The sequence below is a fragment of the Drosophila persimilis genome, unplaced genomic scaffold, assembly GCF_003286085.1.
Source record: "Drosophila persimilis strain 14011-0111.01,24,50 unplaced genomic scaffold, DperRS2 tig00000124-arrow-pilon, whole genome shotgun sequence".
Lineage (NCBI taxonomy): Eukaryota > Metazoa > Arthropoda > Insecta > Diptera > Drosophilidae > Drosophila > Drosophila persimilis.
In genome coordinates, this window is record NW_020825294.1 from 14,156,204 (window position 1) to 14,181,303 (window position 25,100).

A 25,100-nucleotide genomic window follows, 5' to 3' on the forward strand; every position below is an offset into this window, starting at 1 on the left:
AGAATTGAACTGAGCAAGAAGCTTAAGCCGACAGCCAGACTACCAGAAGATGGAGTGCCTGCCAGTAGCAAAAATAAAAATCACCCAGTCAGATCGCAAGTCATCTCAAATGCCAATGTGAGGAGTGGGTTCTCCTATGCAGACATAACAAGACCGCGTGCAGAGAAAAATATTAACGTAAACACATTACCTGACAGCTCCCGGTTGTTTAATGGTGCTGAATATCAACATTTTAGTAGCAAATTCAAAATATTAGAAAAAGCTATAAACGACCTTAATAGTAGAATGGATCAAATGTTCAAACTAATACAGGATACAGGAGGCAAACAAAGCCTTCCGCGACCTGGTACAGAAGCTTATTTCAAAATGAACAAGCTTCAATTAAAAATCGGATTATGGAATGCACGAGGTCTAGTCAAGAACATTGAACAACTTTGACTTTTCCTTAATGCTAATAAAATCGATGTAATGTTGATAACAGAGACACATTTGCGCCCTGGTCTGAGAGCATTCGTACCAGGATACGACCAATATTACGCTGATCATCCCAGTGGAACATCGAAAAGTGGCTCTGCTCTGTTCATACGATCGTCCATTGCCCATGCTTAGAACGAACCTACGTCCAGGATAAACATACAAGTTGCCAGCGTGAGTGTGCCGACTAATGTTGGATGCATCAAGATCTCCTCAATATACCTGCCACCCAACCAACCTTGGAGTACAACTGATTTTGAACAACTTTTTCTTAGCCTGGGGAACAGATTCATAGCAGGCGGTGACTTTAACGCAAAGCACCCATGGTGGGGTAACGTCAGATCATGCTGTCGAGGGAAGCGATTGCAAGAGGCCATCGTCAGTAGCACATGCGAAATCCTTGCCACTGGCGAGACAACTTTCTTCTCATACAACACTCGCCTTACACCTTCTGCTCTCGACTTTTTCATTGTCAACGGGATTGCGTAGCTGCGGCTGTCAGTCGAAATTAAATATGAACTCTCCTCGGATCACCTGCCAATTGTAGCATCAGTGCATCATTCTCCTCAAATCAAAACTATGAAGCAACAAATTCTCCCTCGAGGCTATTGCGTTGAAGTATTTCAAGCCGAACTAGATAGTTGAATCAACCTCAACACGGAAAAAAAAAGTCCCGATGATATAGAAGATGCAATCTCGATATTTATGAGAAACGTAATATTGGCTGCATCTTCTGCTGCGCCTGTAAACCAATGTTCACCAAGCCAAAGACGACAAGATACTCTTCCCCCGAGTGCCGTTGCACTCCTGCGCCTGAAAAGAAGAGTAAGAAGAGAGTATGCGAGAACGGGTGATACTCGAGTTCATCACATCTACTTGAGACTATCAAACCGATTGCAAAAGGTTCTTGCAAAAGTCAAGCAGACGAGCATTGATAACATTTTAGAAAAAGCTGGCCCCGATGCATCTTTCAACTATATACTCTGGAAGCTTACAAGCCGATTTAAAAGAGTAGTCATGCCTAAATCGCCAATTAAAAATCCAGCAGGCGGTTGGTGCTACTCCAGTCAGCAAAAGGCTGATATTTTCGCAGACAGTTTAGAGCAAAGATTTAAGCCATTTAATCTTACGTCTGCTGTTACACGAATGGCCGTCGAGCTACAATGGAAATGCCATTTCAAATGTCCTTGCCAGCAAGCCCAGTCCAAGAGGTGGTGCAGCAAATTAAGAAGCTGAAGGCAAAAAAATCCCCTGGTGAGGACCTGCTGGACAACAGGACTTTAAAACTCCTGCCTAAAAAAGCCCTGCTATTTATAGTGCTGCTCCTCAACAGCATTCTTAGGATAGGACACTTTCCTACCTGCTGGAAGACGGTGCTAATCTCCATGGTACCTAAGCCAGAAAAACAACACACAGAAGTCGATGGCTACAGACCAATTAGCCTGCTTTCAGCGCTAGGGAAGATGACGGAAAGAATGATACTGAGCCGCATCATGCAGCTTGAACCTGTAAAGCAAAGAATTCCAAAGTGGCAGTTTGGAGTTAGAAAAGGTCACGGCACGCCAGAACAACTTCATCGTGTGGTCCACTTCGCGCTTGATGCAATGGAGCAAAAAATGTATTCGGTAGCTGTGTTTATGGACATTCAACAAGCGTTTGACAGGGTGTGGCATGATGGCCTCCTCTTTAAGCTGAGAAACATATTGCCGCCGCAGCTATTCCAGCTGGTGAGTAGCTTTCTAATGGACAGAAGTTTTAGTGTTGTTGTAAATGGGGCAAAATCATCGAAGAGCCCAATCTGTGCAGGCGTCCCACAAGGCAGCGTTCTTGGACCAACGTTATATACCCTATATACAGCCGATATGCCTTCCCCAATGGTAATAACTGGGTTGGACGAGGACGATGTGTTGATAGCAACCTACGCGGATGACACTGCAGTGCTGACCAGAAGTCCAAGCATAAATCTAGCTACGGAAGCTCTGCAACAATATGTGAGCAGCTTTGAGGTCTGGGCTCAGAAATGGACCATAGGCATCAACAGCAGCAAATGTGCTAATGTTACTTTTGCTACGAGAACACTTTCTTGCGGAGGCATTAATATGCTGGGCTCCACACTTACGCACAAGAGCTCGTACAAATACCTAGGTGTTGTACTCGACAGGTCACTAAATTTCAAAACCCATACTACCATGGTTCGACAGTCGGTGATGGCGAAAGCGGGAAAGATGGCGTGGCTACTTGCACCAAGAAATAAGCTGTCGCTGTCACGATATACAAGTCCATCCTCAGCCCCATATGGAAATACGCACTTCAAGTTTACGGCATCGCGGCAAAAACCAACTTAAATAAAATTAGAGTTGCTCAGTCAAAAATTCTACGACGAATATGCAATGCTCCATGGTAAATGCGAAACAGCGACATCGAGAGGGACCTAAAGGTTTCCAAAGTGGGCGATGTTATACAATTACATGCAGCAAGGTACTTGCAACGACTTGGTGGTCACCCTAATGCGCTAGCCAGACGTTTAATTAACCCGCCAAGGAAAAGAAGACTCAAAAGGTGTCATCCACTGGATCTCCCTACTAGATCCCTCCTATAACATCTCATTAACTTTTTGTAAATATTGTAAATCATGTATGTACCTACTCCATATATGTAACATTAAGTTTATGTATGTATCTCTTGTGATCAATTGTTTTTCCCCTTAAATGTAAAACTAGATTAAGTTGCCACAAAAGGTAGCAGTAGTCTTGTTAAAAAAACAAATTTTCCACTTTAAAAAAAAAAAAAATATTCCAACCTTTGAAAACGAAAAAAGCATACAAGCACATATTTTTTTGAGAACATATTTAACCAGGCTCGGTTTTCACATTCACAAAAGTTTTCCGATTTACTTTAAGTGTAAATTGGGGATCCCGTTTTCACATTCCGCAAGATTTATTCGTTTCGTCAAGGAAAATGTTTTCGTTTTGAAAAGTAAGAAATCTTGCGGATTTGAGAACGGGATTTTACTAAGTGTTGCTGGGCTGGCTGGCTCATGATGACGCGGCGGGAGACAAACCCCAGAGCCGCAAACACTGTAAGACAACGCAGAAAGTTCGTTTGCGACATGTTCGGTGTATGAACTGACACATCTAAATACTGTATGGTGAGTGGTGAAATGCTCAGTTTTCTATGAATTGTATTGTATATTCTTATACTATGTGTGTTTTCTGTTATTCTGTTTTTATTTTTTTAGTTTTCTCGTATTTTTTTAATTGTGCATGCCACAGATTTTATTCTTGAGGGGCGTGGCATAATTTTGAAAAGGTAAAAATCGATGGATAAAATGTTAAGGTGCTTTTTAAGAATTCCACAGTTTAATAAAAACAGGTGTAAGATACTTAAGTTAACTGAAATATCAGTTTTGAAAAATTAAAGAAAAAAAACCTCGAAAAACAAAAACAAAATCATTAAAGTTTTTAAAGCGCCAAATCTATCCGAAAAAGTCGATTTGGTTTCAGCGTATTTTGAGTCGAGAACACCAAAATGCCTGCTACATTTCCTATGATGTCCATCCGTGATCTGCGTTTTTGTGAATTTTTCATTAAAACGTTTCCTGTTTTTAGATCGTTATACACATATTCGAAGTGTTGAACCATGGAGTTGCATGCCGGAACATTTTTTAGTTCAGGGCACATGTGTCGTAACTCTGACACTCCAACAGACATTAGTTGCACATCCTCCCAATATGGGTCCATGTCGTAGTATACGATCATGGTCAACACAGGAGTTGCTATTCTTGATGTTCCATGCTTCTCATAGAATATTCCAGGCTTGTTTGCGTATGTCACATTTATTGACTGTGACATTGCTAATGGAAGCATGAGCAACAGAACTAATAATCTTTATGTTAGGTAACAATATTCTTGCTTATCCTTGCTTATCCTAATCTGGTCTTTTGACTCGGATCTTATGGTGGATCGAAATTGGTCCACAGTAGTCGACGCCTGCATTGAAAAATGGGCGGGCTTGTGTGACTCTTTGTGCTGGAAGATTGCCCATGATCTGGTGCATCAGCTTTGGGCTAGCCTTGGTGCATCTAACAAGTGAATGATGCTTCTAGCCATTGTTTTGTCATTGATGATCCAATATTGTTGTCGTGCAATCGCCTTTAATGCTTGAGCAGCATAATGCATGTTCTCCTCATAGAGTTCACGCAAATGATTTTGACGATTGGGTCATTGTATGGTAGCAAAACTGGGTGTTTTGCGTTGTATGGAAGTAGAGCTTCTTCAAGTCTACCACCAACTGGGATGAGCTCATCGTCTCCCAGAAAAGGAAATAAGGATATGATCGAGCTCTTTCTATCCACAGTCTTATAGCGTTGTAACTGATTTAACTCTGCTGTAAATTCGATGGATGTTGGATGGTTCGCAGGATTATATTGCGGGCATGATTTGTAGCATTGGCATGTAGTTGTAGCAGAAGCGTAACATACATGCTACAATGAGTTGCAGCTTATAAAACGAGTTGCTTTGTCTGCATGAATATAATTCGACCCAAAGTGCGTTGATGCGGTTGGCATCTGGCTCTTATGTGCTCGTCCACACAATTTGTCCTTCTTCGGCATCTAAATGAGTATTCACGCTGTGGTGCACCTAGAGCCTCACTAGTGTCTCTCCTAGCTTGACATCGCTTACAATGTCTTCTTTGGGGATTCCTTGAAGAAGTTGCTCATTGTTAGAGCACCACTTTGGCAATTCGAATCTGGATGGTAGCAATATCTTATTTAGTTCGAATATTCTATGAGAAGCATGGAACATCAAGAATAGCAACTTCTGTGTTGACCATGATCGTATACTACGACTTGGACCCATATTGGGAGGATATGCAACCAATGTCTGTTGGAATGTCAGAGTTACGACACATGTGCCCTGAACTAAAAAATGTTCCGGCATGCAACTCCATGGTTCAACACTTCGAATATGTGTATAACGATCTACAAACAGGAAACGTTTTAATGAAAAATTCACAAAAACGCAGATCACGGATGGACATCATAGGAAATGTAGCAGGCATTTTGGTGTTCTCGACTCAAAATACGCTGAGGAGATGACTCAAGTAATTAAAAAGGGAAAACCAAAAGTTTGGGAACGGCAATTGACTACTATCAACGGAGAAAGAGGGTCATATCACAGTGATCATCAGACTCAAGCGTATTTAGGAGTATTAGCAAAATTAACCCAGCTCACGACTATTGTATAACGAATGCAGTCCGACATATCTGATGTCCTAATCGGTATTCATCATCGGAAAATAAGCCCCACGCTGGTGTGTCTGAGCTGGTGTCTGGTGTCTCCCGACCAACAAAGAGACTAACTAGACTAGATATGGGATCATTTGCCACAGGTTCAAATGCTGCCGGTAACAACGAAAGAGGTGATTTAATTATACAGAATCATGTGAGTCGAAGGCATCCCGACTGCAACACACGTCATCTTCAAGGTTACGATACCTCTGGTTTCAACAGTTCAGCTCGAAGTCATCAGCATCATACCAATTCTTTTCTGGGATTCAACAAGTTGGAGTCTGTTTGACCTCAGAACTACCATAGTAACTGTGAACATCCACCGAGACCAGTTCATGGGCACTACTTAAGAGGAATTCCGACGTTGTCCTAAAATACACAACGAGGAGATCATCTGTTTTGACCACCAGACGATCTTCAATGTTGACAATCGCTGCGAGTCTCAACTGCTTAACAATAAAACAGCAACAATATGTCAGGTAACACACACAAAGGCTGGCATGGAAAACTCAGCATCCAAATAAATTGATCTTCGCAACGCATTCTAAAACTAACCTTCAAGCAGTATGCAACGAAGTTGTCAACCATAACACTGGAATGAACTGGCCTACTCACCCTGTAGCACCACCTTCAGCACCACAATCAACGAAGTAAAACCGACTTGCACTCGGTTTGGTAACATACGCCCATCGAAAACATCATCCTCGCCACCAATGTGGCAACTGAAGAATCAGACATCAGACTATCTTCAAGAACTTGATGATCTACGTCAGCAACTATCATCAGCACCATCAAATCACTGCCTATGCAATACTAGCAATATCAATTCTATTGATTACTGCCTACATTTTCCAAAAGAAGTATCCACTATGGAAACCAAGACCATCAAATCACGATCCAGCCATGTCATCACTCCCTATTCCCCGTACAGGCCGATTTGCCATCAGCCTTGGGGATTGTTGAACACCAGTTCAAAGGCCGGGAGAATGTTCAGTCACAGACATATACTTACTTACTATTACAGAATATATAGTGCTCTCTCATACGCAAATACTCATAAATAACAAGGAACCTGTGCGTTCGTTCCCATACAATAAGAGTACCTTTGCCAGCTATATAAGGATATGCATTTATTCAATAAAATTCAGTATAAGAAACAGTACCACAACTGCCTATCACTCATTTTCCATCACATCTTTAGGCCCTCCTTTGCGCACTGTAGACGGTTTATGTACCGTATGAAACCCAGGTTCCTTCACACATATACACATTAACACAGCATATGCACTTATTTAAGGCACACGAGGATTCAGTAATGTTAAGTTTTGTTATATTGCGATGATAATAAAACCATTGTAGAAATTTGAAAAAGGACATCGCTTTTCAAAACACCGCATGCATAAAAGCTTTCCAAAGCACCCAGATCATATGATCATACGACATAAAATCTTATGTGGATGCTAAATACTGTGGAGTTGGAAATAATGCGTTCAGTGCCTGATAAACTCTTCCATATTAATTTGATAGAAATCGAAACGTTAAGTTTCTAGTTGCTTACGTTTCTACGCATTGAAATTAGTGGAAGCATTGTAAAATCTATGCCTAAATGCAAGAAAAATGTTCTGCCAAGAGATCTCTTGGAATTGCCGGAACCAATCGTCTCCTTTTTCGGATAACGATCGTAAACTAGATAGAAATTGTTTCCAGTGGACTGCTCCTCCGAACAACAATAAGTGAAAACGAGGAGCAACGTTGTGAGTCGCCGCAACGGCCTGGACTCTACATTTATATCCGATACTCAGTCAGTATGCCTCCCCTATTATTCGACCGACAAAGAGTGTGAGGGAGAGACAGAAAATGAGTAAGCGACGTCGATCTGATCCACATCTGCAATCTGAAAGATATGATCATTCTCTATGATTCTGCGTTTTGGTTTTCCGGTATCTTCAAAATTGTGGATGAGGTCTGAAGATGGCGTGGCAAAATTTTAAAGCAAACTTTATTCAGTGTAATATTACAGAAGTCTTATAGTCTCTGAGAACTAGGCGTCAAATAAGACGGACGGACAGACGAACAGACACACATGGCTCTATCGACTCGTCTATATATCGACTCGTCTGATCAAGAATATATATACTTTATGGAATCGGAAACGCTTGCTACTTTCCCCACAAATCTAATATACCCCTATACTCTTCTTGATTGTCGGATATAATTATATAAAACTAGCTGGAAATTGTTTCCTATAGTCTGTGCAGTCAAAGAACGGAACCAGTAAATAAATTCAGTAAATAAATTACTATCATCAATTCTACTTTTCAATCCTGAATAACATGTCCTACTTTATCTTGTCAAATCGAATCTGACGAACGATTGCTGGTATTCTTTAATTTTATTATTATGATTATTCGGAACCCGCTCCGCACCTCCCAATCTCAATTATAAAGAACTCAGCTGATTACACTATGAAACACCACATTTTCGCTTTAAACCAAATCGACTTTTTCGGATAGATTTCGCGCTTTAAAAACTTTAATGATTTTGTTTTTGTTTTTCGAGGTTTTTTTCTTTAATTTTTCAAAACTGATATTTCAGTTAACTTAAGTATCTTACACCTGTTTTTATTAAACTGTGGAATTCTTAAAAAGCACCTTAACATTTTATCCATCGATTTTTACCTTTTCAAAATTATGCCACGCCCCTCAAGAACAAAATCTGTGGCATGCACAATTAAAAAAATACGAGAAAACTAAAAAAATATAAACAGAATAACAGAAAACACACATAGTATAAGAATATACAATACAATTCATAGAAAACTGAGCATTTCACCACTCACCATACAGTATTTAGATGTGTCAGTTCATACACCGAACATGTCGCAAACGAACTTTCTGCGTTGTCTTACAGTATTTGCGGCTCTGGGGTTTGTCTCCCGCCGCGTCATCATGAGCCAGCCAGCCCAGCAACACTTAGTAAAATCCCGTTCTCAAATCCGCAAGATTTCTTACTTTTCAAAACGAAAACATTTTCCTTGACGAAACGAATAAATCTTGCGGAATGTGAAAACGGGATCCCCAATTTACACTTAAAGTAAATCGGAAAACTTTTGTGAATGTGAAAACCGAGCCTGGTTAAATATGTTCTCAAAAAAATATGTGCTTGTATGCTTTTTTCGTTTTCAAAGGTTGGAATATTTTTTTTTTTTTTAAAGTGGAAAATTTGTTTTTTTAACAAGACTACTGCTACCTTTTGTGGCAACTTAATCTAGTTTTACATTTAAGGGGAAAAACAATTGATCACAAGAGATACATAAATAAACTTAATGTTACATATATGGAGTAGGTACATACATGATTTACAATATTTACAAAAAGTTAATGAGATGTTATAGGAGGGATCTAGTAGGGAGATCCAGTGGATGACACCTTTTGAGTCTTCTTTTCCTTGGCGGGTTAATTAAACGTCTGGCTAGCGCATTAGGGTGACCACCAAGTCGTTGCAAGTACCTTGCTGCATGTAATTGTATAACATCGCCCACTTTGGAAACCTTTAGGTCCCTCTCGATGTCGCTGTTTCGCATTTACCATGGAGCATTGCATATTCGTCGTAGAATTTTTGACTGAGCAACTCTAATTTTATTTAAGTTGGTTTTTGCCGCGATGCCGTAAACTTGAAGTGCGTATTTCCATATGGGGCTGAGGATGGACTTGTATATCGTGACAGCGACAGCTTATTTCTTGGTGCAAGTAGCCACGCCATCTTTCCCGCTTTCGCCATCACCGACTGTCGAACCATGGTAGTATGGGTTTTGAAATTTAGTGACCTGTCGAGTACAACACCTAGGTATTTGTACGAGCTCTTGTGCGTAAGTGTGGAGCCCAGCATATTAATGCCTCCGCAAGAAAGTGTTCTCGTAGCAAAAGTAACATTAGCACATTTGCTGCTGTTGATGCCTATGGTCCATTTCTGAGCCCAGACCTCAAAGCTGCTCACATATTGTTGCAGAGCTTCCGTAGCTAGATTTATGCTTGGACTTCTGGTCAGCACTGCAGTGTCATCCGCGTAGGTTGCTATCAACACATCGTCCTCGTCCAACCCAGTTATTACCATTGGGGAAGGCATATCGGCTGTATATAGGGTATATAACGTTGGTCCAAGAACGCTGCCTTGTGGGACGCCTGCACAGATTGGGCTCTTCGATGATTTTGCCCCATTTACAACAACACTAAAACTTCTGTCCATTAGAAAGCTACTCACCAGCTGGAATAGCTGCGGCGGCAATATGTTTCTCAGCTTAAAGAGGAGGCCATCATGCCACACCCTGTCAAACGCTTGTTGAATGTCCATAAACACAGCTACCGAATACATTTTTTGCTCCATTGCATCAAGCGCGAAGTGGACCACACGATGAAGTTGTTCTGGCGTGCCGTGACCTTTTCTAACTCCAAACTGCCACTTTGGAATTCTTTGCTTTACAGGTTCAAGCTGCATGATGCGGCTCAGTATCATTCTTTCCGTCATCTTCCCTAGCGCTGAAAGCAGGCTAATTGGTCTGTAGCCATCGACTTCTGTGTGTTGTTTTTCTGGCTTAGGTACCATGGAGATTAGCACCGTCTTCCAGCAGGTAGGAAAGTGTCCTATCCTAAGAATGCTGTTGAGGAGCAGCACTATAAATAGCAGGGCTTTTTTAGGCAGCAGGTCCTCACCAGGGGATTTTTTGGCCTTCAGCTTCTTAATTTGCTGCACCACCTCTTGGACTGGGCTTGCTGGCAAGGACATTTGAAATGGCATTTCCATTGTAGCTCGACGGCCCTTCGTGTAACAGCAGACGTAAGATTAAATGGCTTAAATCTTTGCTCTAAACTGTCTGCGAAGATATCAGCCTTTTGCTGACTGGAGTAGCACCAACCGCCTGCTGGATTTTTAATTGGCGATTTAGGCATGACTACTCTTTTAAATCGGCTTGTAAGCTTCCAGAGGGTATAGTTGAAAGATGCAATGGGTAGGGAATGGGATACATTCCTTAGTAGTATTAATAGCTACCACTCGTTTCAGTGGCTCCACCATATTTTACAAAATTTGGCCAAAAAATGATTTCCCATAGTAAAGACTATAATCTGTTGTGATGACTCGAATTGCTAACCAAGGGCACAGCGAACCAGATGACTTCCAAAGAATATGAGTGGATGTTCATAAACATCTGAGAAAGGCATATGATAGAAACCAAAGCACGTATAACCGTATAATGTATAACGGTAGAAGATACGACCGTTCTAGATTGGGCAAGAGGTTATCAAAAGAAGTTTTAGTTGAGTATAGCTACAGATAACTTGAATGCTAAGTTAGCTCCAATTGGTACCAAAACGAGTTATCAAGGATCTGGGTCGATCGATTTACCTTCTGGAAGATGTGAATGGCAAAGAGTTGTAAAACCATTTCCTTTTTATACCCGGTAATCGAAAAGTATTGGGGTGTATTCGATTTGTGGGAAAAGTGGATGAGTGTAACGCCCAGAAGGAAGAGTTTCCGACCCCATAAAATATATATATTCTTGATCAACATCACTAGCCGAGTCGATATAGCCATATCGGTCGATCCGTCATCATGAGTGTCTAGATCTCAGAGACTATAAGATTTAGAGCAACTGAAATTTCGCATTTCGTTTTTCTTAAACAAATTTGTTGGAAATGAACGGCTGCGCACTATACGCTTTATTTAATAAGCTCATATGATCTGGGTGCTTTAGAAAGCTTTTATGCATGTGGTGTTTTGAAAAGCGATGTCCTTTTTCAACTATCTACAATGGTTTTATTATCATCGCACTATAACAAAACCTAACACTACTGAAGCCTCGTGTGCCTTACATAAAGTGCATATGCTGAAAATGTAATGTAAGTGTCGTTCGCCCAAATAATACCATCCGTTTAAATATAAACGTACATGCATACGAAAGGCGCTCCAATACACTTAAGCCACAAGAACTACACCAAGAATTTATGCGAAATAAAGAAAAGGTTTTATTTTACAGCTCCCATTTTTTGTCTCAAATTAGTTCTATATGTCAGTGTTTTAATACAACAACAACCAAGCTATGAAAATATATAGTCAGCGAAATAATTTTAAAATCTGAAATCATCTCCAAAATGTCCTGCTCATATACTTAAGCCACCTCAAAAAAAAATGGTTAAAAAAGTTCAAATTTGCCCACTATTCCTAGTATTTTTAATAAAACTACTTTAATATTTAGTAGGATGACCTTTCTGCTTAAGAAAAATGGAGCAACGCCTTGGTATTGAATCTACAGGACGTGCGCACTGATGAGGGGTGATTTTCATCCATTCTTCCTGTAAAATTCGGCACAAATCCTTTTAATTGCTGTTTTTTTTGCGCAACGACTTGGTTTAGAATTCCCCACAAGTTCTCTATAGGGTTCTAGTCGGAACTCTGCGGAGACCATTACAAAACATTGATTCCCTCTTGGTTAAGCCACGACTTGACTATCCTGCAGCAATGTATCGCAGCAATGCAGCAATGATGTTAAACTCTGTGTCCAGTACAAGGACATTTCATTTCATTCTCGTTTGCAATCCGATCTCAATAGCTTTCAGTCATGGTGTTGTGCAAACTTGTTACACCTTAATGCCTCGAAATGCAAAGTTATGACATTTCATCGTTTTAGCCCTTTGTTGGCTCCCTACACCCTATTTGGGGGTTCTCTTGAGAGAATTACCCTGGTGGATGATCTGGGTGTTTTGTTGGACCCCAAGTTAAAGTTTTCCGAACACATTTCTACCATGGTAAATAAGGCCATGGGAGTGCTTGGGTTTATAAAGAGGTGGTCAAAGGAATTTGACGACCCCTATATAACAAAGACTCTCTATTTCTCGCTTGTTCGTCCGATCTTAGAATACGGCTCCTGTGTATGGTGCCCTCAGTACAAAGTACACCAGGACCGTATAGAATCAGTACAGAAAAACTTTTTACTCTTTGCTCTGCTGGGCCTTAACTGGGATGCGGGTGTAAGACTCCCATTTTACTCTAGTAGACTACTTTTAGTAAACCTCCCATCCTTAATTACCCGTTGATAAATGCTTGGTGTGATATTTATGCACAACTTGATCAGGGGTGACATAGACAGCCCTGATCTGTTGAGCCGCATAAACTTCACGATTCCTATTAGACTGACTAGAAATTTTATACCGTTGTTCCTTCCACTTTGTAGATCGAATTATTCCTTGCATGAACCGTTTAGGGTCTTATGCTCGGATTATAATTCCCTCTACCAACACTAATTCTCTTCCTCTTATTAAATTATTAATCCTTACACACCTTTCTATTAATTAGTAACTGTAGTGGTATTTGTATTTTGATTGCATGATTAGTTTCTTAGTAAGTTTAGTGCTAATTTTCCTCGATTGTTAGTCTAATAGCTATCTTTCTTGCATGTTCGCGTTTGGTTCAGCTACGCACCGCGCGTCATGCGGCAGCGCCCCTCGGTCGGTTGGGCGGGAGGAGGGCTGCGTTTTGCCTGGGATCCGCGCGTAACAGCTGCTGGTGTCACACGGGCCACTTGACGGTGCAGTAACTGCATCGCCTCTTGAAAGATGCAGTCATTGCATGTCAACGTCAAAATATACCGTAAAGAGAAGGTACGTACGAATGTTATGCTAAAACTTGGTCTTACAGATATGTACCAGAGTGTCCTTCCTTAGAGTTCCCGTAAACCCTTTGCTTATTTTGTTTGTTAGTGTAATTCCACTGCTAGACTTACGAATTGATCATGATAACGGAGCCGCCACCCGGTGCTGCTTTGAGATTGTTGTACCCACAAGATAAATCCGTCTTTAGCCTTATCATCGTCAACGGGCCTGCTGACTTCGATGAACTCAGCGAATACGGCTCAGACATGTCTTCAACGTTCAATGCGTTAACTCAGCTTTGAGCAAAAATTCCAATCCTTCCATGGTCCCAGCCGATCTGTAAAGCTTTAATGATGAGCATATGTACTGCCCATAATTACGTAAATTGATGCGACGACTTTCTCAAAGAATTAAAAAAAAAGCAAATGGGAGCTTGCGTCTGTAGGGAAAACATTAACTTAAGGGAACAAATCCGAAAAGTTCTCATTCGATGGTTGCAGTTGAAGGCAGCAATTCGAGAGAACAGATTCTGCATGGTTGTCCATTATTTTTAGGTTTAGGACAGGTTTGCAAAGGCCATCTTTTGTAAAAGCTAAATATCTCTGCTATAACTGTTTGAAATGCGGTTACTTGAGCAACAAGTGTAAGTCCCCATGTAAACAATACAAAGGTGATCAACACTCACTACTCCATTTACAAGGTACTATCGGGACCTTTGCGCACAGAATGGGGAGAATAAGAGCTCTTCCAACGACCATGATAACACCGCGGTGACTTGAAATAACATTGCCCAAGCAGAGTCCGCCAGAGGAAGAGCGAAGAGGAGGAGACATCGGGGGCACATGTTTTGCATGATGAACGTAAAGTGGTAGTTTTGGCGTAAGTCCATAGTCCATAGGACCAATGTCCTATAAGAGCTAGAGCAACGACATTTTGTATCCAGACTTCTGTGATATGTCCCTGTAACAAGTGTTTTTCAAAACATCGGGCCCACAAAGGACGAAAATCTGTGGCATCCACAATTTTAAAGATACGAGAAAGCCAAAAACGCAGAATCAAATGAGAATGATCGATATTTTCTGGACTGCAGAATCTGAACCAGATCGTATCATTATTATAGCCAGAATGATGAAAACAATAAAATTTGGCATCCACACTCCTGTGATATCGGACCTTGACCGTTTTGTGGGGGGCTATTGTCTCGAAAAGTATATGAGGGCGGAAGGCAATTTCATGACACTGAGACCCTAATTGACGCCATTAAATCAGAACATTTTTACAAGTCCTTAACAGATCGAATATATGCAGTAATATAACACCAAGGTGGGACTTCCAAATACTAACTTATACTTCATGGTTATTTTTGTATGTTAGAAACAGCCAAAGATGTGCTTTTTGAATTTTTTAATTCCTGAACCTATTCAGTTGAGCTAGAATAAATAGGCATTTTTATACCCGATACTCAAAATGAGTATTGGGGTATATTAGATTTGTGGTAAAAGTGGATGTGTGTAACGTCCAGAAGGAATCGTTTCCGACCCTATAAAGTATATATATTCTTGATCAGCATCAATAGCCGAGTCGATTGAGCCCTGTCTGTCTGTCCGTCCGTCCGTCTGTCCGTCTGTCCGTCTGTCCGTCTGTCCGTCCCCTTCAGCGCCTAATGCTCAAAGACTATAAGAGCTAGAGCAACGATGTTTTGGATCCAGACTTCTGTGATATGTCACTGCTACAAAAATATTTCAAAACTTTGCCCCGCCCACTTCCGCCCCCACAAAGGGCGAAAATCTGTGGCATCCACAATTTTAAAGATACGAGAAAACAAAAAACGCAGAATCGTAGAAAATGACCATATCTTTTAGACTGCAGAATCTGAATTGGATCGTATTACTATTATAGCCAGCATCAAGAAAACAATTTCATTTTTTCTCGCCCTGTCTCTCTCTAACACACAGGTAGCATAGGCGGCTTTGCTTAGAGTAAAACATTAGCGCCTAGATCTCAGAGACTATAAAAGCTAGAGCAACCAAATTTGGTATCCACACTCCTAATATATCAGACCGAGACGAGTTTGTTTCAAAATTTCGCCACACCCCCTTCCGCCCCCGCAAAGGATGCAAATCTGGGGATATTCACAAATCTCAAAGACTATTAACGCTAGAGTAACGAAATTTGGAATCCGCACTTCTCTTAGATCTCACTATAAAACGTGTATCTCAAAATTTCGCCCCACCCCCTTCCGCCCACACAAAGGACGAAAATCTGTTGCATCCACAATATTGCAGATTCGAGAAAACTAAAAACGGGGAATCATAGATAACGACCATATCTATCAGATTGCTGAATCTGGATCAGATCAGATAATTTTTGTAGCCAAAAGGAACAAATCAATTTGCAGTGGCTACGCAGCGCCCGACGTCACGCTCAGACTGATTTTCTGTCTCTCTCGCACGCACTCTTTGTCGTGTCGTTAAATATTAGCGGCGTCTGCCGGAGGAAAGCCATACTGACTTAGTATCGGGTATAACTGTAGAGTTGCGGTGTCCGCAGCAACTCACAACGTTCCCCCTCGTTTGTAATGTTTTTGAAAAAATTAATAAATAGCCTTTAAAAACGTGTCCGGGATACCACAAACTTTCTTGCTATATTTACAATGAATAAATCTATAAAAAAAAAATGGTTTCATATAAATCGGTAAGTTGGTTAAAAAGATAAAGCGGTTTGTCTTTTGAAAATTATTGTACCTATTCAGTTGAGCGGCACTGTATGTATATATGTAGATAAGTAGAAAGTTAGATAAGAAAATGATTGCTGCAGTTTGGAATTGGCCTCGTCCACAAAATAAACTCGAACTACAAATGTTTTGGGACTACCACATGGTTGAATAGGTCGCCAAATTTATACAGCAAAGTTGTGCAATTGATGATGACAAAAATTTTCAGAAACGGGTAGTGCTTAAAATTAAAACAAACCGTTGTGGTTGAAAACGTAAAACGCAAAAGTAAGTGAAAAAGTAAGTACGCCCTCCTGATACACAAATTAGCACAGATTTGTTTACGGATTCGCATGTTTCAATTAATCTACATAAAAGTAATTGGAGGTAATTGTCGAAGGCAAAAAAATCGACTTTTCTAATCGAAGAGAGCTGTTAATAGTCGTACACAGACTCAAACACTTACACAAGTTATTTGTACGAGCAACAATTTCAGGCAGTGTTTGGATGGCTAGTAAATGTAAAGGATTCCGAAGGACAGTTCCTCCAATAGATCTTATAAAACTTAAAACAAGGTGAATAATTCCGAACGACAGTTCTCCTTATAGTTGCTATAAAACTTAGCCACTCTTATAAAAATGTTCATACTGTATCTGATAAAATGGAGATTTTAATGGAGATTTTTCATCACCTAGCTCTTAAAGCAGCTGTAGACTAAAAAGTAGTTTTTGCGCGTATACTTACTACTCGCAATACTCATGACTGCATAATTAGGTAGACGTGGGGTTCTGTGTAATAATACAACTTACATTTATCGCTTTGTTACAGGGAAAAGTGTGTGGGTTTAATGGCACAGTTCCATTTATTGAAGCATTTGTTGGGTGTTGAATATATGTTATTTGAAATGGAACATATATGTTGTTTACATCTCCCATATAATTAAACCACTTTGAAGGACTACAGCGTGATGCAGGATAAGCTCCACACATTAGATCAAGTGCTAATTGACCGGTTTGTGGCACAGAAACCTAGGAACAGAGAAATAAATAATTAACAATTGACCACCAAAACTATCCCGATTAAAATAATATACATATAATCCTCTTTTTGCTTAAGTTACCCATAAGATTTTCTTGATACAGTCATACATGTTTTTTTTTTTTTTACTATTTTTCATGAACTATTTATTAATCTTTATATGAATAAGTCAAAAATGTATTCCCACAAGATTCTATGTTTTAGCGAGGCTAACACTGAGCTTGACCCTGTAACACATATTTATCCGTTTTCATATTCCGCAAGATTTCTTCGTTTCCTCGACGAAATTAAAAGAAAACGGCTTTTTATACAACAAAGCGAAATAATTGCAGGAGGAAAAATATATAACTTATTGATGCATTAACGTAAATTTGACACCATTGCCAGGACAATTTAGCTTGTGCCTAACCTCAAATTTGGCTGACACTATCCCGGTAGAGAGTTCCAAGCTTACTGCGTAAGCCCCCAACACTCTGATAGGTTGCTAAAAAAAAAGTTAGTAGTAGTAGAAGTCAGTAGTATTAGGACGGGAAGATGAGGATGAAACATTGCTCTGATTTTGATTTGAGAGAGCTATGGGGGGCCTCTTCTTCTTAGCCTTGTATTCTATTACAACCAAATGATCTGGCCAAAATTTGTTTCAACAAATGGTAACGAATTGAATTGGTAGACGCTTATCTTAAGGGAGGCTGGCTATCTCCCTGTCCTTAGAGAAGTTAAATTTCTCCACATTTAAGCCGACGGCTTTTGTTTTCGTTTATATAAATGCAGTTACATCCTTAGATGTGAAGTCTAGATTAGGCTAGCCATGGTGGGATACCCAACAGTGGTTTTGGCACCACAGGCCTGGTTCCTGTGATGGCAATATCCGGTGGTCCGGGAAGTCTGAATTTGCGGACTCGACGGACACGGACGCTACTGACGTTTCTGGCTGCATGCTATCCGATGTGATAAATTCGGCTGCCGCATTTGCATCACCAGCAGCTGTTGCAGATCTTGCGGAGCTACCTTTTTGCGCCTAGACTCATTCAAACCCCTAAATTGATACTGAATGGCTAAGAGCCGATTGTACCGCTGCTTGAAGCAAACCATCAGATCCTTAAATCACTAGCGCGTTTGCCTCATGTATATAATCATGTCCTTAAGGCACAGTCCGCGGCCTTATTTACCCGGTAATCAGTCAGAATATATGTGATCTTATAATTTATGCAATTTAAACAGCATATTTTATCGTTTGCTATCGTTATTTGCAGAGGGCAAAAATTTTTGAGCAAACAAAAAAATGCATTAATAACGATCGAACGGTTTGGGAGATGTTTATAAATTATACTAGCTGGCTCTGCGCAGACGTTTTTCTGCCACGCAACAAAAAAAATTTGCCTAATTAAATGTTGGTAATTTACAGCGAACAATTTTTAGATGACCCGGTGAACTTTTTTCCGCCTTAGACGTAATAAATAAGCAGATTCTTGATTTTATCATGTTTATTATATCCGATACTGAAAATGAGTATTGTGGTATATTAGATTTGTGGTAAAAGTGGATGTGTGTAACGTCCAGAAGGAATCGTTTCCGACCCCATAAAGTATATATATTCTTGATCAGCATCAATAGCCGAGTCGATTGAGCCCTGTCTGTCTTTCTGTCTGTCCGTCCCTATCAGCGCCCAGTGCTCAAAGACTACAAGAGCTAGAGCAACGAAATTATACATACGGACTTCTGTGATATGTCACTGTTACAAGAATGTTTCAAAACTTTGCCCAGCCCACTTCCGCCCCCACAAAGGGCGAAAATCTGTGGCATCCACAATTTCGACGATACGAGAAAACTAAAAACGCACGATGATAGAGAATGACAATATTACAAGATTGCCGAATCTGGATCAAATCGGATCATTTATATAGCCAAAAGGAACAAATCTATTTGCAGTGGTTACGCAGCGCCCGACGACACGTTCAGACTGATTTTCTGTCTTTCTCGCACGCACTCTTTGTCGTGTCGTTCAATATTAGCGGCGTCTGCCGAAGGAGAGCCATACTGACTAAGTATCGGGTATTAATGTACCAACGTTCCCCTTCGTTATATTTAGTATTACATTTTTTTCTTATATATATATTAGCTTTTTTTCTGTTACCTATCCATTGTTTTATCTTTTTGATACACCAAACACCTTGATACGGGTTACGGTATAATTGAAAACCTTCTACATCTTTTAACAAAAAATCTGTAATTTTTTAAATTTTAAATTGAAAGATCAGGCGATGCGACGGTACAATGAAAAACGGTACACATCGTTGTATGCGTGTGCAGCTGCGGGCTTTAGCTATACGTGTGATAACATTAGATCTATGTTTTGGACACGAGCAATACCAACACAGCTATGCGCGAACTTTGTGTTAGCAGGTGGCCAAGTGCGATGTGATTGGGAAAGCCACGGTGGTCCATTCCACCCCAGTTGATGTTCTACCAGATCCTTTGGTAGAAGTCCGCGTGATGCACGGCATTGTCCTCAGTGCGAATGTGTTGCCAGCAGCTACGTGGGCAAGCTTCCAGAATCCCAGCAGTGCGATTGCCAAACTAAGTGTTCCAGGTCCGTGGGGGTGATGAGAGCCAATGCAGTCCAATTTCTGAGTCGGACCAACACGATATACTGGAAATAGCAAGAGTTAGAGCTTACGGCAATGTGGGCCCCATCGGCGGAGCACAATCCTTTCTCTGATGTTGGACGATGTACACGCCATCGTTTCTGCGGGTGTGCGTATGAACGAAGTATTTCTCAGCGTGCTCACTAGCATCGATGGTAGCGTTACTTGGTTTAACTTGTTCCTTATCCATGATCGTTCGAACTAAAGAGTCCAGATCCTCGTGAGCTTGATGTGCTAGTGCGTGGGTGTAAGCATCACTACTGAAATGGTAGCTGCCTGTAATGACCCAACCAAAATTAGTATGAAGTGCAATAGCATATTCTAGGCCAAACTCTTTGCGTTGTCCAGTGTAAATGTTCCAAAGCTGATCAGCTCCTAAAATCACGTCGATTTCGCCTGGTTTACCAAATGTAGGGTCCGCTAAGAGTAGATCACGAATCCTTTTCCACATCGGTGTGTTCGACTCGATCCGCTAGGCTGGAATCGAGGAGGTTAAAGTGTTCATAATCAGACCTGTGACCACCACTGAGGCTGAGCTTGTGCGGGAGAGCAACGTGAATGTGGCGCGACCTCCCTGTAACCCCAGCAGGGTTTTGCGCCTAGACCAACCACTGGTATATGAGCATGCGTGCGCGGCAATCCGATTCGTTGAATAAATGATTCGGCGACCATCGTTATAGTTGAACCAGTATCCAGCAGTATCCTGCAGGTTGTCTCGTTGCCCCTGGAGTCGACTATAGTGGCCAAAATCGTTGGCAATATAGCGTGACCATTGGCACCGAATTCCCTCTCCAATGCATGGTGGCTGACCACGGCAGGATCAGCATCCGCAGCGAACTTGGACGAGCGGAAGGTTGAGTCAGCGGATGTATTGACAGCAGCGGAAACCGGGACAGAGCGTATATCCTCAGGATGGACAAGAGTGTGGTTCCTCAACTTACACAGACGGCACATGTTTATGGAATTACACCTATTTAATTGATGAGATCGGCTTAGACAATTGAAGCACAAATTATTATCCATTGCGAACGTGCGGCAATCCACAACATCAAGAGCCTTGAATTGAGTACACGCATAAATAATGTGTTGCCCGTGACAATATACACAATCGCGAGCATGCGTCTTTGGCTATACATACATAAAAAGTCCCAATCCATTATGGATATTTCCAATGGATCGCGCTACCCAAGTTCAGCGGAGACTATACATTCCATGTTCACAGCTGTTATTGATAGTGAAGCTGAGCTGACTTCTATCGAGAAGTTACAGCATTTGCGGGTGCCATCTCACATCTTCGCGCGTTGTAAACGATGGCTACTAAGGAGGTAATATTTGATTGCATCATTGTCCACGCACTCTGGAAGAATTTGGACAGGCAGAGATGTCGTACCCTTGAAGGAATTCATCACTCCATGCAATGGCAAGATGGTCAGGTTGGAAAGTCGAGGAAAACCGTGAGTACGCATCATCGAAAATAGTTTGTATCGTTCCTGCGCTCGTGTTTCCTGTGTGTTGTGTGAGGGCACGAATCATATGATTACCAATAATCAACGGTTCAAAACTCTATCGCCGAATGATCGTCACAAGGAAGCGAAGAGGCTCTTGTTATGCGTCAATTGCCAACGAAAGGGTCATCACGTGAAAGATTGTAAATCAGGTCTCTGCCTTACTTGCAAATCGAAGCACCACACTCTTCTGCATTTCCTGCGTACTGTTTCTTCAATTGAGCCGCAGCCAAATCATACCGCCATGGTTGCATTGTCGCCCTCCTCGCAGCAAGCTAATATATTCCAGCATCCATCTGATCATGTTCTGTTAGCCACCGTCGTCGTTCTCGTACTCTCGACGTATCATGCTCCACTCCGACAGCATGCGTTCCCAAAACTCATCCAATCGCTCTGGAGCAGACTCGTACTTTTTCAATGTTTTTTTTTAGATCTGCGCTATTGAGACGATTTTTCACGATTTTAGCCGTGAGCTTCGGGTTACCGTCTTGCTTGAAAGTATTCTCCAATATGGGTCAACAATATTACATATTTGTCTATAAAATTTGACAAATTGTTTTCCAAAATATGAAGACAATATTCTTTCATCATTATACCATCGATTTAACCAATTGGACAACGTTCCATGAGTGGACGCTCTGCACACTACCGGTCTGACAGCGGCTGTTAACCAGAAAAAACCTACCCTGTCTGACAGAAATTGCTGCGTGTCTTAAATTTAGCGAGGGGCACAGCAACTGGACTAGGGAAGATTGGAAGAAGGTAATTTGGTCAGATGATACCAAAAGAAACCGTTTCCAGCCTGATAGAAATGAAAACCACTGGAACCGCCCAAGTGGAAAGCTAAAATATCATCAGTTCAAGGAAACAATAAAGCACTAGGTGGAAGCCCGACAGTGTTTGGCTGCTCCAATTGGTGGAAAGTTGAACATGTATCTATACGTGCTCGCCACTGTATATATAGGCGGACCATAGGAGATATTTCGGATCAAATTGAGCTTTTAGGAGGCCACAACAGTTGGCAGAAACAAATATTATTTAATTCGGATCTAGAGGTAGAGCTTGGAGGCGACCACTCGCACAAATAACTGCACACAAGTTGGCACACCGAAGAGTCGTACTTATCTATGGAAATTGGACTGAGGTTGACTTCTCCTTTTTATACCCGATACTCAAAATGAGCATTTGGGTATATTAGTTTTGTGGTGTAAATGGATGTGTGTAACGTCCAGAAGGAATCGTTTCTGACCCCATAATGTATATATATTCTTGATCAGCATCAATAGCCGAGTCGATTGAGCCTTGTCTGTCTGTCCGTCCCTATCAGCGCCCAGTGCTCAAAGACTACAAGAGCTAGAGCAACGACATTTTATATCCGGACTTCTGTGATATGTCACTGTTACAGGTATATTTCAAGACTTTGCCCCGCCCACTTCCGCACCCACAAAGTTCGAAAATCTGTAGCATCCACAATTTTAAAGATACGAGAAAACAGAAAACGCAGAATCGTAGAGGTTGACTATATCTTCTAGAATGCAAAATCTGAACCAGATCGTATAATTATAATAGCCAGAATCGAGAAAAAAATTTCATTCTCTCTCGCTCTGTCTCTCTTTATTGCAAAATATGAGTTCAAGGATCTCAGAGACTATAAAAGCTAGAGCAACCAAATTTGGTATCCACACTCCTGTGATATCGGACCTTGACCGTTTTGTGTCCAAATTTCGCCACACCCCCTTCCGCCCCCGCAAAGGACGATAATCTGAGGCATCCACAAATCTCAGAGACTATTAAGGCTAGAGTAACCAAATTTGGTATCCACACTCTTGTTTGATCTCACTATAAAACGTATATCTCAAAATTTGGCCCTGCCCCTTTCCGCCCCCTTAAAGGACGAAAATCTGTGGCATACACAATATCGAAGGTTCGAGAAAACTAAAAACGCACAATCGACCAGAGAACGACCATATCTACCAGATTGCCGAATCTGGATCAGATCGGATAATTTTTATACCCAAACGAAACAAATAAATTTTCAGTGGCTACGCAGCGCCCGACGACACGTTCAGACACGTTTTCTGTCTCTCTCCCACGCACTCTTTGTCGCTCAATGTAGCCACGCTGACTATGTATCGGGTATAAATGTAGAGTTGCGGGGGCAGCAGCAACTCACAACGTTTTCCCTCGTTTTTTATAGATTTACTAGGTGACCCGGCAAACGTTGTATATTATTTCTAGGAAAAATTTTTTCAGTTCAGTGCAAATAATTATATACTATAAGTATGGGAGGATTTAAGTATCAATTATAATATTACTTAAGAGTAAAGATTGATCTCTCAGCGCAATAGAGTGTACAATATTCTTGGTTAATCCGGATCTCAGAATGATCGCAGATCCAACCTTCAATTGTAAATGTTGTGGTTTGCCTGGCACATCTAATGAATTTATAAACTCATTTGGAAACAGGAATTGAATGTGCGAATTAACTTCAAAAACATGCTAGAATCTGGATCTGTACCGGCAAGTAAACTATGGTGAACTATGGTTCAGATGGTGTTTCAATTTTGGTTGTTTGTACTGTTCCTGATGAACAACACACCCCAAGCGTAATATTTAAAATCAGGCTCCTAGTGGAATGCTAGTCGAAAAAATAAATTGTATGTAAATGCTCGATGAAATTGTTTGCGTTGTTGGTCTACGTCTTTCGATTATGTATCTGCGCGTTACTCTCCGTTCATTTGCCTTTGTTGATTTTGCTCATTTCGGGCCTCTTGCGATTGTGATTCACGTAACAGCGCCAGCTCACCTGAAATTTTTAATTTTATATCTCGCATTTTTCCAGACTTGATCGTTTGACGACTGAAATTGGCCCCTCTGCGTCTTATTGACATTGCTCAAATATATTGAATTCTCGGGTTACAATGTTTGTTATTGAACTTCTCCGAAATGACTCGACCGATTTTCTTGAAATTTTATGTGCTTTCGATTAACATTCTTTTAGATGTTTTCGCTTCCAATATTCAAACCCCAGGACCAAATTTTTGTTTCGGCCTACTGGGATTTCATATGTGTAAGAAAAACTTGTATTCAATTAAATATTTTTCTTTGAATTTTATGTGTCCACATTTACATTACATTGCTATTGGCTCAGATTGGCGCGATAAGCACACAAAATTAACACAAAATCGGTAAGGCCATTACGAAGGAGTTTAGCAATAAAGCTTGTGACACGAGAATTGTATATATTTTTTACTTTTTTTTTTTAAATTGATTGTTAACGTTGACAGTTGCTGATACATAGTCAGTAAAGCTCTCCTCCGCCAGACACGACAAAGAGAGCGTGTGCGAGAGAGAAAAAAAATCAGTCAGCACGTGTTGCCGAGCCAAAAATTGATTTGTTACTTTTGGCTAAAAAAAATTATCCGATCTGATCCAGATTCTGCAATCTGGTAGATATGGTTATTCTTTATGATTGTGCGTTTTTAATTTTCTAGTATCTTCAATTGTGGGTGCCACAGATTTTCGTCTTTTGTTGGGGCGGGGCGAAGTTTTGAAATACACTTGTAGCAGTGACATATCACAGAAGTGTGGATGCATAGTGTCTTTTCTCTAGCGCTTATAGTCTCTGAGCACTACGCGCTCATAGGGACGGATAGACAGACAGCTATTAAGCGTTTTTAATAACTGTTGCAATTTGAATTTAATGAAAGTCGAAAGGTTGTATGTATATAATTCAAAATTTATTTGCATATGTAAACCAACTTATTGCGTATGTACATATGGGGGTGATTG

At 40.8% G+C, this 25,100-nt stretch overlaps 1 protein-coding gene across 2 annotated transcripts in view; it reads right to left on the minus strand.

Moving 5' to 3' along the window:
• Positions 1–25,100, minus strand: part of LOC113565372 (NPC intracellular cholesterol transporter 1) — a 236,790-nt gene that overhangs the window by 136,526 nt on the left and 75,164 nt on the right. For both annotated transcript variants that reach the window (XM_026987126.1, XM_026987127.1), the window contains exon 6: positions 16,930–17,148. In XM_026987126.1, the coding sequence (XP_026842927.1) occupies positions 16,930–17,148 (219 nt within the window). The remainder of the gene's footprint in view (positions 1–16,929; positions 17,149–25,100) is intronic.